The sequence below is a fragment of the Carassius carassius genome, chromosome 20 (assembly GCF_963082965.1).
Source record: "Carassius carassius chromosome 20, fCarCar2.1, whole genome shotgun sequence".
NCBI lineage: Eukaryota > Metazoa > Chordata > Actinopteri > Cypriniformes > Cyprinidae > Carassius > Carassius carassius.
The window spans coordinates 18,200,493-18,216,007 of NC_081774.1; the positions used below are offsets into that span (position 1 = coordinate 18,200,493).

At 36.8% G+C, this 15,515-nt stretch overlaps 1 protein-coding gene across 2 annotated transcripts; it reads left to right on the forward strand.

Moving 5' to 3' along the window:
• The first annotated feature begins 1,361 nt into the window (after positions 1-1,361).
• Positions 1,362-15,494, forward strand: LOC132096567 (CTD small phosphatase-like protein). 2 transcript variants are annotated; one of them, XM_059502007.1, is made up of 8 exons: positions 1,362-2,012; positions 5,653-5,813; positions 6,043-6,075; positions 8,405-8,506; positions 9,934-9,990; positions 11,108-11,200; positions 11,916-12,101; positions 13,367-15,494. In XM_059502007.1, the coding sequence occupies exons 1-8, from the start codon at positions 1,937-1,939 to the stop codon at positions 13,490-13,492; spliced, it is 834 nt and encodes a 277-aa protein (XP_059357990.1). In that variant the 5' UTR covers positions 1,362-1,936; the 3' UTR covers positions 13,493-15,494. The 2 variants fall into 2 exon arrangements, with proteins under 2 accessions (XP_059357990.1, XP_059357991.1); XM_059502008.1 differs by lacking the exon at positions 6,043-6,075 and having other exon boundaries at positions 1,366-2,012.
• The last annotated feature ends 21 nt before the right edge of the window (positions 15,495-15,515 follow it).

Sequence of the window (15,515 nt, forward strand, 5' to 3'; positions counted from 1 at the left end):
AAGATGAACCATGTTTACTTCAACCATTGTCAATACTCTTGCAACCAAAAGTTCAGAATATTTAAGGCTTTTAAATGTTTTTGAAAGACGTTTTACTGAAGTTTTTGAACAAAAAAATACAGCCAATTGGCACAATTGACATATTTAAAAAGCATAAAATAGCCAAATAGCCTATTATCTATCATCTGTTGTTATAATGGACACTTCCCAAACTACTTTAAATTATCACCAGCAAGTCATCATTTTCTCCCTCAGTATGATTCTGTTATTCTTATTTATGTCAAAATATTGCAACTTAAAATATGAGTAAAAATAGGACCTGAATTACACTAAGTCGAATTTTTGGAAAAATACAAATTTTGTTGTGGGTTTGGATGACAGGTGATATTCTAAATACTGATAACTTATCTGGATATTTTCAAATTTGCTTCTATATGCAGTTTGCTCCCAACTATTGATTATAGCCCCAGAATTTGAAACAGCGTAAAATGCCTAAAATGCATAGCCTAGAAGAAGAAAGTTTGCAGCCAAGATTCAAAACTATAAAATATACTTTATGATAACTATAATTACGAAACAATAAATAAATGTTCACCAGTTTACACTTAAATATAATAAAAAACGAAAACACAAAATGCACTGGTTAGGATGCAAATGCTTGAAAATGTAGCTGTTTCATGTTCTCTTCTATTGAATTCACCTACTGGCACAGCATAAAATACACACCCGGTTGTTTGTTTATTTGTTTATTTTGTTTTTATTTTATTCAGCTTTTACATAGCAGAGACAGAGATCATGGGAAACATGCGAAACAAAAACTTTTAAATAATTTATTTAACAAAACTGCAACAATATCTTTGAACAGCAGATGGAGACATGGGATGCGATGTTGTGAAAATAACTACGCTCAGGGAAAGCCCTTAACTATTTAAACCTCACAAGCAGAAATATATAGCCTGCTTCCGCTTTGTAATACAAGCAAAGGATGATTTTTACTAGATTGTGTGTGATGCGGATGCCTATTTACAGTCCATAGGCTACCCATTTCTTACTATAAATAGCGTAGCATTTCACTATTTATTCGCACATTAAAGCTCCTCAGTATAAATTAAACAACAGTAGGAAGCAAACAAAACAATCAATATAGTAAGCTGAATCTCTAAATCTCACTCTTATTCTGCTCTTACTGTATTTCCCCGTTTCCTTGATTGAGAACCAGAGCTGAAAATATAAACCCGACCAAAGGTTCGTGTATTTTATTTTGACTTGTGATTAAATATCGCAGCTCCACAGTCGAGTTTCTAAGACGTTGATGAAGAAATCAGTCAACTTTGAACGCACTCCTGTCATTTCGCGACTGCTTTTATTTTTAATAGGAGGGAGGGGGTTCCCAGAAAATACCTCCTCCTGCTGTGCTGTTCCTCAGCTCTCTCTCGTGAATATCAAACACTCGCCGTCTCCATATTGGAAGCAGAGATCAGAAAACACGGGGAAAAAATGAAGAGGCAGTTCTTGACGGTCGCTTAAGCGCACAGATGTCGGCTATAGCTCCAGGAGTTTAGACGCAAGCGTTCAGACATCGCGCGGGGCATTTATTCAGACTAACCTACATTTGGAGGTTTCGTGGTAAACTCGCTAACGCTATCTTATATTAGCAATCCAGCTTTCAACTATTTGTTAGCCATTCGTCGCTGGCGCGACTGATTTTTGTTATGCGCATCCGTACGGACTGATTGATCAAATGTGTGTCCGCGACGCGTATTTTAATGCAACAAAACGCAAAGATTAGTGGTCGGGTGCCGTCCGTTCGCCCACGCTAGCCTGAGCGACAGCAGTCTGCTGCTGGCTGGAGATCTGCCATTAACTCAACTAGCTGTTAGCACAAGCTGAGACACGGAGACAACTCGCTGGAAAAAGGAGCTAACATCTCGTTTCCATGGACAACACGTCCATAATAACGCAGGTTACGAACCCCAAGGAGGAAGAGATACTCTCGTCAAATGCTGAGAAAGGTGAGAGGTGTTTTTGTGTGTTGAAGTTGCTCGCTGTTGCGCGTTGTGTTAGCTTTAACGTTACCCACCATTTTAAACGAGCGGGCTGCGAGCCTGAGTCCACACACAAGAAACATTTTAGGCATGTAATTACTTTTTGCACTAACATAAGTGAGAATAAGGCGTTTTTTGTTAACTTTTAATATGCTTTATATATGACAGTGTGTTGTTGACGCAGAACGATGACCGAGTGTGTGTTTATATAACGGAGTCGTCGTAAAGGCGCGATGTAAACTGCTGGAGACTGAAAGTTTTGGGCTCTGTCAGCGTCCGTCGACCTGATGTGGATGAGACCAATATAAACATGTTTCTTTCTGTCATGAGGCAGAAGTGATCAGGAAGAATTGCATAAGTAACGTTAGAGTGCTTTAAAGGGCACATGTTTTATTTGGTGTGTTTTTATGAAGCAGTGGACTTTGATTTGTTCTATTTTCAGTCCAGTCAGCAACAGGAATAGTTAAGTATGTGTGCTATTTAGGTGCCTACAACGGAAAATTCAGTCATGTTGCTTTAGGTTGTTAGGAGGTAAACGAACATTTAACAATTAATGCGTGGATATATATATATATATATATATATTACAGCAAGACACCACAGGTGAATGGGGCACACATTTTCACTAATAGATAACACCAAGTTTTCTGAAATATCATGTTTTCTGAAATGTTATGAAAATAATGCGCTATGTAATTATTTTGGCACTAATTTGCATAAAAATCCAGAAAATAAATCTGAAGACTTGATAAAAAATCAGGTTAAAAATTCTTGGTTTATGTTGACAGTTTTTTTTACAGAGTGGTTTTGGTTTCTTTTTTAATCACTCCATAAATCAGAAAATACTGTCCACAACCAAAAAAAAAAAAAAAAAAAAAAACTTTTAAAACTGTTTTTAGGAATTTAGTGTTCTATAAATTAGGCTAAAATATGTAAGAACAAACACCTCTGTAAAAATCATAAGTATATTGGTAGGAATAAAACGGGAAAGTTTGGTAAAGTGAAACTAAATATTTTTGGCTCAGTGCATGAGAAATAAGTAATACTGAGAAAACACTGTGTAAAAATATGTATTGCAGTTGAAATCTACAAACACAAATAGATAAACTGTAATATATATATATATATATATATATAATAAACACTGTATTTATACTGTATAAGTTTCCTTTCCATTAGTTTAAAAAAAAAAGTTATGAAAACAAAACAGCTAAAATAAAATCAAGTAGTGCATGAAAACAACAATAGGTGTGTGCCTATAGTATCCTGCCTTAAATATCTAAATATTTAAAATGAAGATTGGAAGAAAATGAAAAATGAGTTAATCTGTCTCTGCTGCAGAGAGAGGCAGCTATGAAGGCAGTTTTGCAGAACTGCCTCTGGCTGCCCATCTGAGGATGTCCGGCTCTGACAGCAGATATTTGGATGGACCACTTCCAGGGCTTTACCTTTGACCTCTGGGTGGCTGAGTAGAGAAGCTCTTCAACAGCTGCCCTCTCAAAACAGCACAGAATAAAGTTGAACCCTCTAAAATGGTCCTTGTGCTCTTGATGGCCTATTAGGCAACACTTTAAATGCCTTTTGTGACTTACATATACAGCCTTGATCTCATCCAGACCAGGCCTCCCTCTTCAAAGCCATTAATGAGTCTTTCCAACATGCAGATTAATATTAAGCCAGAAGTAATTAAAGTCAGTAGTAATTACAGGATTTTTTTTAAGGCAGCTGCATCTTCTCATGCCTTCAGCTCTGATGGCATCTGAGTGAGTCTGCAGCAGTGATCAATGTCTCTGGCCCATTGCCTGACAGGGATCTTTTTTTGCATTCTGTCCACAATTATGTAAAACTCTCTGCACTTCACTGCATTTTATTCTTCTTATATTTATTTTGAAATTCATATGGAAATACTTTTATATAATAATTAGGCCTAGTTGCTCATTGGGAGCTTTTGTAGTCTAGATTTTTTTAAAACTCTTTATTACTCTATCTTTTAAAGGCATTTAAATATAAACTAGATTACAGACAGATGTGTGTTTTTGCCTTTTGTATTTAGGTCTCTGTTGTGGAGTTGCAAAGACTCTCATTGCGAAGGGCTAGTTAGTAGATATCAAGATGTGTTTTTACACCTCAAAGTGTGACGCTGTACATGCTTTCTGACATGTCTACTCCTACAGTATTCCTGAGTAAAGCCAAGCTGCTGTCCTCCCACTTATGAAAAATGATCCACTCCTTTGAAAAGAAAATAACAGCTCATAATACATATTTAGAAGTTGCTTTCTCCATCAAAACTATTGAAAGTCGTAAATGTCATCAGAATCTTTCCAGTTGTCATAATTTGGGATGCATTTGATAGGGCATAAGGATTTTTATTATAATTAATTTGGGTGCAGAGTTTTAAAATTTTGAGAAAAAAAAAGATGTTCGGCTGAAGCTTTGAGATGGCTAAAGGGGCGGGAGAGGAATGCACGGCTCTCATAGGCTGTTCATTTTCTTAGCTCCTCCTCCCCTGCTGCTGCCCCACCCTCTCCTCTTCCCCCTCTCCCTCAAATATTCCTTCTCTCCCAGTGCCTCTGAAGTCATCACAAGCTTCAGAAACGAGGGAAAATAGCCTCTGTCCCTTAAAATGGTGCTGGAATCAGCAGCCAATGAGTGGAGGGATGAGGGTTTAGGAGCCTAAAGGGGACGGGGTGGGGTTTGTGAGCAAGTGGGGTCTAGTTTCATATTTATTTCCTGCTTGTCACTATTTTTAAAGGGCCTTTACTTGCTGGTGACCTCAGTGTTAACATTTAGAGCCTCCGCCTTGTCGCTGGAATGAAGGCAGATTATTATTAGTGTGTGTGTGTGTGTGTGTGTTTGAATAAGGAGAACTGTGAGGGTCTTTGATGTTGTGCAGTGTGTTGGTGTAAAGCCTGTTCATAATCAGTTGTAATATTCTGGATATTTAATTAAAGATCCCAAGTGACATCCTACACTGGGAGAAAGCCAATTTCCTAAATGGTGTTCGGACATTCCCACCACTAGTGTCCTAATAAGTGTCATTGAACTTTGTGCCATATATAAACTGATCATCGATGACTGATATTAATAATCAGAGAATCCTGAAAAAAATAGTTTTTCACAAAAATGTATAGAAGGATTTTTGACGGATTATGTGACATTGATGACTGCAATTCAGTTTTTCAATCAAAGTAAAAAATTGCACTTTAAAATATATTAAAATAAAAAATTTTAAATTACAATAATATTTTATCATTTAATTGTATGTTTGATCAGATAAATGGAGTCTGGTGAAATAAAAGACTTCTTTCACAAACATTCAAAATATCATACAGACCCCAAACTGTTGGGACACTTTTGTGCATACATGTTTTGGTATTATATTAGTTTATATATTTTCACGTTACGGCGGGTAACCATAAAAACAATCATAAAATGGTTAAAGAGATAATTTAAGTGTTTTTCTAAATAAAAATATTAAAATAATCTATTGCAGCAATGTTGCCACTAATAATGCATTAAATGCATGCTATTAAATGCTATTAAATTATTATTGCAGTCATATGTTTTAAACCGTGTTCAATATATTCTCTCTGTGCACTCTTGTCAGTTTCGCTGTCTAACAGCAGTCTGAAGAAGAAGAGGACTCGAAGCATCTTCAGCTCATTGTTCTGCTGTTTGAGAAGTTACGATGCTGAGCCCCCTGCCACCCCTAACAACAACAGCAGCCCTCTGCCTCCACCTGTGGAGGAGAACGGAGCTCCACCGAAGGTGAGACGCCCAAACATCCTCTTGACACGGGGAGTGATTACAGTAAATCAGATGTGTATTGATTCAAGGACCTCTGCTTCTGCATCTCACCGTCATGTGTGGTTTGCTGATGTTAAAAAGAAGTCATCACAACTCTTTTTCTGTGCAGACTGTGTCACATTTGTCTTGTGGTTCAGCACCTCATTTCCTCTCCTGTTTGTTTCCTCTGTCTTCATCTCTCATGTCCCAGTGTGACCAGGTTGAGGTCATCCCTATCCCCAGTGTATGTATGATTCCACTCCACTCCATGTCGTCTGTCTGTGTGCTCTTGCATGCCGCATGGAGCGCCGCACCACTGTACACTCGAATCCACTTTTGAAGTGGCTCTGTGGACAGTGATGCACTTTGCCTGATGGATGCTTGCATGCACTGTATATTATACTACTTCTGAAGCGCCTGGAAAGCCTAAAGTTTTTCCACACAATTATAGGTTAAGGCATTTTCAAGATGTGTCTATGCCCACCCTCCTGCTTTTTAACTATTGGGACTATGACTGCTTCTGATTTGATAATGCAAGTGTTTTTCCACTGTATTCTCGTCCGTTTAAAGGTGCTGAGCAAAATTTTCTGCACCAGCTCCAAAGTTTTTACAGAATCCAATAGTACTTTATTTTTTTTTAACCTGCCCTGCCAGTATTTTCACTAGCCTGTTTTAAGCTATGCGTTTTTATTTGTTTGAAATAATTTGATTTTCATCAATGTTCTGTTTCCTCTTCACAGTTTTTGTTCATAAAAACAAATTATTTACAGAATAAAACTTTGTAACAAGCTGAAAATCGTACATTTATAATGTAGTAAAATTCATTCATTTTTATTGGGAAAGTATTCCATACGATGCCAAACATTACTGGTTGGTTCATTGTTTAACATAATGTTATTGATGCTTTGAAGACCTCTAAGTATTTTACATTTATATTCAATCGTTTATTAAGCACTGTTATCCAAAGTGACTAAAAAAGAAATGTATACTTTTTAATACTTTTTAAATCTATAAATACCAACCCCAAGTGTTTGAATGGTAAAACTAGGCCAGCCTTATTGTTAAAGGGATAGTTCACCCAAAAATAAAAATGACCCAATTTGGCATTACTCAAGCCATCCTAGTTCTATGCGACTTTATTTCAGACGAGTGCAGTTGGAGTTATATAAAAAAATGTCCTGGCTCTTCCAAGTTTTATAATGGTTGTTGATATTATCATCATAAAAAAATGCTCCGGGGGTTAAAAAGGCCTCCTTAAGATAATCGATGCGATTGTGTAAGAAAAATATCCATATTTAAAACTTTTTAAACCATAATTTCTTTCTTCCGCTAAGTCATATGAGCGTATACAGGAGAGTGGTGGTCCAGCGGATGCTGTAGGACCAAGGCATTTTTTACACAAATGCATCAATTCGCTTCAGGAGGCCTTTATTAACCTCCCGAAGCTGTGTGGAGCACTTTTTATGATGGATGAATGTGTTTTATTGTACTTCTATTATACTATTGAAAATAGCCATTCAGTTGCATTATAAATCTCGGGAGAGCCAGGACATTGTTTTAAAACAACTCTGATAGAAGAAAGCCGTATACAAATCTTGAGGCTTGAGGTTAATCATGGGTGAACTATCCCTTCAAGTCTTGGTTTGCACCTTTTTGAAAATCAACCTATAAGTTTCTTGCATTTTTTTTTACTTAGGTTGTGATTTTGATGAAAGTAAAAATATGACACTTCTTCATTTAAAAAGTTTCATGACTAGGTTGGCCGATTATCGGCGATCTTTAATTGATAAGGGTTTAGTGCATCTCTTCCGCTGTTAATCTCAGTGGTAGTCTGTTTAAATCCAGATCTCATGATCCTTAATGATTTCGTCTTTAGATTTTGGTAACCCCACAATGACGTTTCTGCTGCATGATTTGCTGTACCGTTGTTTGTTTACTGACTAGGAAGTCGTGTCAAGCCGAACTGTAAGTGTTCGGACCAGGATCATGACTGCGCCTCAGCGGTTCCTCCTAAACTTGATTCATCCCATTAAACAGACAGGGATCTGATTAGACGGACTCGACAGCATACTGCCTCCCTCCATAACAAGATTGCCTCTGCTTGTATTGAGACGGTGCAGCGAGGATTAGAGAACTGGATCAAGAGAGGGACCCATTCACCCGTAGCTTATAAATAAAGTGATGGGATTTCATACAGGCAGCCAGTGCTGAAGTCACTCTCTCAGTCTCTAACCTTACCCATCCTGCATCTCTGATTAATGTGTGAGAAACCTTTTAATCCCTATGCACGGCCGTAATCCTTTCCACTTCCGCTCGGAAGAGCCTGGGATGTTACTGCATGAGCGTCATCTGTGCAGCTCAGGAAACACACTTCCTAAAAATGCCCTAAGCTGTCCCTTACAATATCCAGAGGAAATGTTTAGATGGTTGGGAACTGTGCTGCTTTTCTCCCATATGTCTGTTCATTTCGCTTGATAACAGTCTTAACACGTCGCATTTTAACCTCCCGTCTCATTTCTCTGACAATGCTCCATGTTCATGATGTTTACTCTCTCTGTTTTACATTTCGACAGCCTCCAGAGAAGTACCTCCTCCCTGAAGTTAACATAAATGACTATGGGAAGAAGTGTGTGGTAATAGACTTGGATGAGACTCTGGTGCACAGCTCGTTTAAGGTAATTCATCAGTTATTGCCTGTAGAAGTTAGTTCAGAAACAACCAGGGATGGACTGAAGATGCAGGGTAACTGTGGCTTCTATCTGTAATTTGCTCAGTGACTGTGACCCACTGTGACCTATTTTGCGTTAGGGATGTACATGTGTGCAGGCAGAGCTTCCTGTGATGCTTAGTGACGGCCCAGTCAAGACTTATTTGTCTCTGCTGCTGGTAGGAGGAGAGTTGAAGAGCAACACTGATTGTGAAACTGGGCTCCTCCGCTTCTTGATCTGTGAATGAAGCTCAGAAATTTAGTGCAGGGCAGGGTCTTTATGGTTAACTAAGATTAAAACCATAAAAAAAAAGGTTACTTGAAATAAAATAAACTTCTGATTTTAATTAACTTCATACATAAAAAAATAAATATAAATAAATATATATATATATATATGTAAAAAACTATAATATATAAATAAAACTATAATATAATCATATCTTATTATTATCTGTGTGGGGTAGTTTGTTTAAAAATGGCTTTTAATCCTTTAAAGCCAAATTTATCATATTAATACACAATTTTATGACTTCTAAATTATTAACATGATAAGAACTAGCAAAGAATTAGCAAAATTGCATAGTTTGGGCCTCTGAATAACCAAAAGTCTGTGAGTCATAGAGTATGAGCCATACAAGCTTGATATACCAAATAAGATTTTTTTTTTAAGGCTCAAACTGCTCAAAAAATAAATAAAAATAAACTGACTGTTTAATGTCAGGCTTTTTTTTTAGGACAAATATTTGAGGTGTGCAGTTTTCAAACCTCCCTCACAAGAGATTATTATTATTTGATTTGGCAGCTTTGTGTTGAGAAAGCACAGACGCCCTCTGCTGTTTATCACTGCACTGTCATTTTGCTTATGCAATATTTAAATAGCTCATCACAAATCAGTCATATATGATTGCGGTCATAATGCTTATCAGCTGTTATTAGTTTGTTACGTAATATTTGGATATAGTAGATGTGACTTAAAAGGTCACTTGAGGATTCATTTTAACTATAAGAAAGACAAAGCATGAGAGAAGTTAGGATTTACAGAAAATGCACTTTAGAAAGTGTCATGTTTAAGCTGTTTGGGATAATGTTGAATAGCTGTGTGTGACTAAAACCTTGAGAAGCCCCCAAAAGCTGTTATTTTTTAAGAATCCGGTGATACAACTGGCTGAGTAGTGATAAGTATTTTATAATTAATGGATTCATGTATGCAACTTGATATGGTTTATTCTTGGTATTTAAATGATTCTGTATTTTGGAAAGATGGATTTCATGAGTCTGAGTGATGCTGAAGTGTTTGCAATAAGACAAGGGTTTAGTCTTCAATGTAAAACCTACTTTATTGGAAGAAATCATGTCAGACTTGTCTGTGTTGTGTTTGTTGCTTTCTCACAGCCCATTAGCAATGCTGATTTCATCGTCCCAGTGGAGATCGACGGCACGGTGCATCAGGTACAGTACTGATGGAAACATGTGCTGGTTTCATATTACACTGACATCAGATTGCTGAAGATGTGAACGCTTGAGCAATTATGAATGCTCAAGTGTGTTCGGTAGCAAATATGAAGCCATTTATGTGTTTTCTGTGAGTGTCGACTTGATTAGATGAAGTGGTGGCTGAGTGGCTGTTCCCTTGTTCAAGTAATCCAGGATAGGCTGTCTGTCCTCGAGGCCTATTCATGATTACTTGCACTAGGTGGCAGTCGTTTGTCTTCATGGAGCTGATGCAAATCGTCTGTTCTTAGTGTTTTAACCTTCAAACTGAGGAACAAGAAAATGAATTCTATTGTATTATATTGTTATATTGCTACATTATATTTTATAGTGTTTTGTTTTATGATCATGTACTAGAATTGTAATATGTTTAATTTTATTAAGAGTTATAAAGATGACAAAGATTAAATTACTTATTTAAATGAACTTAAATAGGTTGGCGTATCATAATTAAAAAAGAAAACATTTATTATTATGTTTATTATTGAGATATACATTTTCATATTATATTTTCTAGTTTGTTTAAAAAAGGATTTCATTTCATTGTGTTTTATATATTATAATAACATAATGTAGATAATACATAATTAAATTAATTAAATTAAATTTATCATTTAAATGAACTTAAATGTTACAGCATCACAATATTACATTTTGTTTTATATTTGATATTATATTACTATATTTAATTGTGTAAATTATTTTGTTTGATCATATTATGCACTTTCATATTTTATAGTGTATTGTTTTATAAAGATTTTACCATTGTGTGTTATATATTAGAAATTTGTTAGGATTAAATGTAATAATTAGTAAATATTTTATGAAAATTGTATTATCTAATTAAACTTAAATTGCTCTATTGTAGTAATTTATATATATATATATATTAAACATTATGTGTATTATGGACATTTATTATCATTTAAAATGTACTTTAACAATAAAAACACTTTATTGCATTATATTAAATATTCTATTTTATATTGTATTGTTTTATAATGATTTTATGTATTATGAGCAGCACTAAACTGACTTAAATGGCTCTGTGTATCAAAATATCTCCCCTATATAGGTGTATGTGCTCAAAAGACCTCACGTTGATGAGTTCCTGCAGAAAATGGGCGAGCTGTTTGAATGTGTGCTTTTCACAGCCAGTCTAGCCAAGGTTTGTCCACCACACTACCACACCGACTCACTTAATGTTATCAAACATGTCAAAAGACTCTGCAGTGTTTAAGGGAGAAAATGCTGTGATACACCCCTGCTCTGCTAATATCTGACCCTCCTCTCTGTCTCTATGTGGCCTGCGTTTGTTTTAGCCGCTAATGCATGGGTAAGTGTCTCAATGGCAACTGTGACTTCCAGAATGCGTGCCGTGTACCAGTAGTTCCAGTCGCTGCTGCCTTCACCGTTGAACGCTCACATTGTTTGAGTTTGGCCGCTTTTACGATACGCTGTGAAGTTTCATTTGTCGCCGTATCTGTAGCCGATGTTAGTGACACATTAGCTGTTGAGAGTGTATGCGGCTCACTGTAGTTTAGATCACGTGTCTTGGTTGCTTCCGTGTCCGTTACATCGACAACATAACAGCTCATTGGCTTTAATAGCAAGCTTTCTTACTGAGAGCCACATATCTGACTGTGGTTTGTAGGTTTCCTTAAAGTTCTCTTTGTAGATGTTTTTTTTTTTTTTTTGCATAGACATGGAAATAGAGTTGCCTTGCCTTAGCAGCTTGCTTTTCTCTGTTTTCTATTTGTATTCGTTGCAGGGAGAAGCTGGATGATTCTGCAGTGACTCGACTGTTTAATCAGTGCATGAGCAGCTTGAAGGCCCTCCTTTAACTTGTTTGTAAGTGTCTGTCGTGTGTGTGTGTGCCTCAGTATGCTGACCCGGTGGCTGACCTGCTGGACCAGTGGGGTGTGTTTCGGGTGAGACTCTTCCGGGAATCTTGCGTTTTCCACAGAGGGAACTATGTTAAAGACCTTAGTCGGCTTGGGAGAGAGCTCAGGAACGTCATCATTGTGGACAACTCCCCTGCTTCCTACATTTTCCATCCTGAAAATGCTGTGAGTTTTGAATGCTGATGAAACTCTTTAACTAAACCACAGCTTTGTTACTCTTGCGCTTGTATAGCAGTGGGAAGAAAACGTAAACATGACATTCAGAGTCACAATGGACTCTTATGAGACTTTTCTTTAAGTGAATCACAACCATACAGCTCTGCCAATTTAGCTAATTAAACACACACAGCTTATAATTTCTGTTATGTTCTGCTTTAGACCTAAACTGGTTAATATGGTAAAACTGGTTATTCATATGACAATGTATAACCAAACCATGTCTTTACCACACTCATGAACCACATTCATCTGCAGAGATGAAGCATAATCTTCTTTCAGTTTTATTTTTTACTCCAAAATGGCATAGTGTACCTTCAGTGTACACCATACTGTACACATTGAGTTATTGAAATGATAGAAAAATAATTTGCCACAAATAAGTGAGTAAAATAAGTATCCACCCTTTAAATATAAATAAGTATGCACTTTTTAAAAATTTATTTAGTATTTTTTAATGCAGCTTTTGCAAAAGATAATAAAAAATTGATTCAATATATAAAGTTTTTTTTTATTTATTTATATATTTTAAATACATATTTTATTTTTATATTTATATATTTTTTAGTCATTTAATTTAACTTAAATTCCTCAGCATATTACTATTTTTTTGTTCCATACATTTTAATGTTATACTTATTAACAAATTACACATTCATATTTTATGTATTGTTAATTTTTTTGATTATTTTATTATCCATTTTTATATTATAAAGATTTATAAATCAAGATATGTATAATACATTATAACGACTTTTAGTTAAAGCCACTTAATATAAAGTGGGAACGATTTATATATATATATATATATATAGATGATAAAAATGACTTCTTTTTTTTATGATATAATTTGGAAATTGCATTCCCCAACCCACCAATTTTTCTGCCTCAAAAGTGCCAAAAGAATCGTTGTGGAACCGGAATCAGAACTTGAACTCCGATACATATCTTTGTTCCCATCCTTGTTCTTTTTTGTTTTATTTATCTACTTTGGTTTCAGCAGCAATTTACACTGTCTGTAAAACCCAGTACAGCTATACCACTCTGGCATTTTGTTTTCCGTAACACTGAAAGTGAAATTGCTTCACAGTGTGACAAATGTAGAGCAATATTTGTTGTGAATCAAGATTTTGGACAAATAACATAACATGTCATAACATGAATGTGATCATTATTAGACCATGTCAGATAATAACTGTGTCTGTGTTGTGAAGGTTCCTGTGCAGTCGTGGTTTGATGACATGAATGACACGGAGCTCCGGGACCTGCTGCCTTTCTTTGAGGGACTGAGCAAAGAGGAGGACGTGTACGGTGTGCTGCAGAACCTGAGGGGCAGGTAGCAGGCTGAGGGGCCAGTGCGAGTCCCCCCGCTCTCAGCTCCTCTCTCCTCCAGCCTGCAGTCCTCACCTCACCCACACCACCAGGACATAAACAGACTCTGAACATTTAATGGACACTCAAATATTTCTCTTTTGAAAAGTGCTTATGATAAACCAAAAATTCAACTACTTTTTCTTTCCCTATTTTGAAACGAAATATCCAAGTCATAACCATTCTCCGAGGTGTTGCTATGCAGGTAGATATTCGTAGGGTTAAAGGACTGTGGGGTTTACTCTCCGACCCAACAAAGTGCCTTTTTTGAATGTCATTTTTATTGGGGAAATGAACATTTTGTACGCGAGAACCTAATCTTTACAAGAAATATATGCTTTAAAACGGAGGCAGGTCAGACTCTTTTTATAAAAGCACTGTTAAAGAGGCCAGAGATTTTTAAATATGTAAAGCTGGGTACATTTCTCCATTTTCTGTTCTTCTCATGTTCCTTTTGTTTTTCGAATTTGCTTTAGCTTGTGCCATTATATAGACCGAGATTATTATCTAGATGTTTTTTAAGAGCAAAGGAATGCATTTGCACTTGTTAGGTTACTCGTCTCACACACCACAGCCTCTTCTGCCAACTCACCCCTTAAACCGTGCCAATCGCTAATATTTGTCTCGCAATCTAACGTGGAAGTACGTTTCGTTTTCAGCGAACAGGCCCAACGCTAATATTGGTGCTGGAGACAAATGTTCGGACATTTCAAAAACAGAATTTTAGCCGCTAGTCTTTTTTTGTTTTTGTTTTGGAACTTTTCGTTGATCTGAATGCCTTTGGCGAAGTAGCGTAGACACTGCAGTTGTTCCCCGCTAATCGTTTTTAAAGGGGAAATGTCCTTTATGGAAACCAGGATGCACAACTGCAAATGTATCCCTTGTATCGTTTTTAATTCTTTTCTGTTTGAGTCGCGAGTTCTTCAGAATTGGTACAGGTCCATCATCTTTGTATATTTTTTTTTATTAGTTTCGACTTGTTTTAAACCATACCCTGCTGCTGCTACCACTGTATACTACACTACAAAAGACCTCCCTGTAGGGTACCACCAGTACCAGCCCAGGGACTAGAGCGCTGTGCAGCTTGTGCCAGAGCAGAACGGACACAGTAAGGCGTCTTGCAGAGCTAAACGAAACCCTTTTGTCCCAGTGGGCTTTTGAAAGTGTTTGGCGCAAGCTGTACAGACTCTCCATCACCGCAGTGCCTAAGACGAGAGGAGCAGTGACGGGATGTCCCGATCCGCTGCTGAACAGGCAATACCCTCTCTCTCTCTCTCTCTCTCTCTGCCCAGAGTCCGCCACATCACAGTTCGCTCACTACATGTTGTCCCCCCCCAGTCTTTCATCGTCTACCTCTCTCTATCTCTCTCTCTTCATCCTGTTCTGCGGAGAGCAAATCATTCTCACGTTTATGGTCTTCTGTCAGTATTTGAGATGTATGGTTCTGTTAGCCCACGCTTGTGCTGTACAGCCTCTCTTCAGTCGTCGACGTCAGTCTTCCAGACTGCCTGGATATTTGGCTTGCTAGTATGATTTCTAGCTTTCTGTTTGAATTGTCAAACAATACTTTCACATTTGCATATTTCACCTTTTTCTGTGAACACCGTGTATAGTCCTGGTGATCTGGCAGCGTTAAAACACTATTGGTTTTGCTCAGTTGTTGTTTGCGTCTGTTTTTCACCACTAAACTGTCAGGTGCTGTTCTTAAAACACTTTGTTTTTGTGTTATCACTTAAATATCTCAAGTCTGCACATTCAGTTTAATTATGCATTATTTTCTTTATCGTATTTTTCTTAGTAAGCCATACGGACACTTTAAATGGTCCACAGGGGGTTTGAAATCAGTTCAGAGAGGCTGTACAGTGCTGATGTTTGGAGTAGATTTCAAGCTGAATTGATTCATGTTTGTCGTAGGTTTTCTTCCGGACTCTGACATGTTATATTAAAGCACCTTTTTAAAAAACAACACAATGAGTTTTGACTTCTTGCATG

What these genes read in the sequence shown, in the direction of transcription:
- LOC132096567 (XM_059502007.1), top strand. Translation starts at nt 1,937, where the DNA reads ATGGACAACACGTCCATAATAACGCAGGTTACGAACCCCAAGGAGGAA. An exon ending in AGAACGGAGCTCCACCGAAG is followed by an intron (nt 5,814 to 6,042) that starts GTGAGACGCCCA and finishes CTCATGTCCCAG; the next exon opens with TGTGACCAGGTTGAGGTCAT. An exon ending in TCACAGCCAGTCTAGCCAAG is followed by an intron (nt 11,201 to 11,915) that starts GTTTGTCCACCA and finishes TGTGTGCCTCAG; the next exon opens with TATGCTGACCCGGTGGCTGA.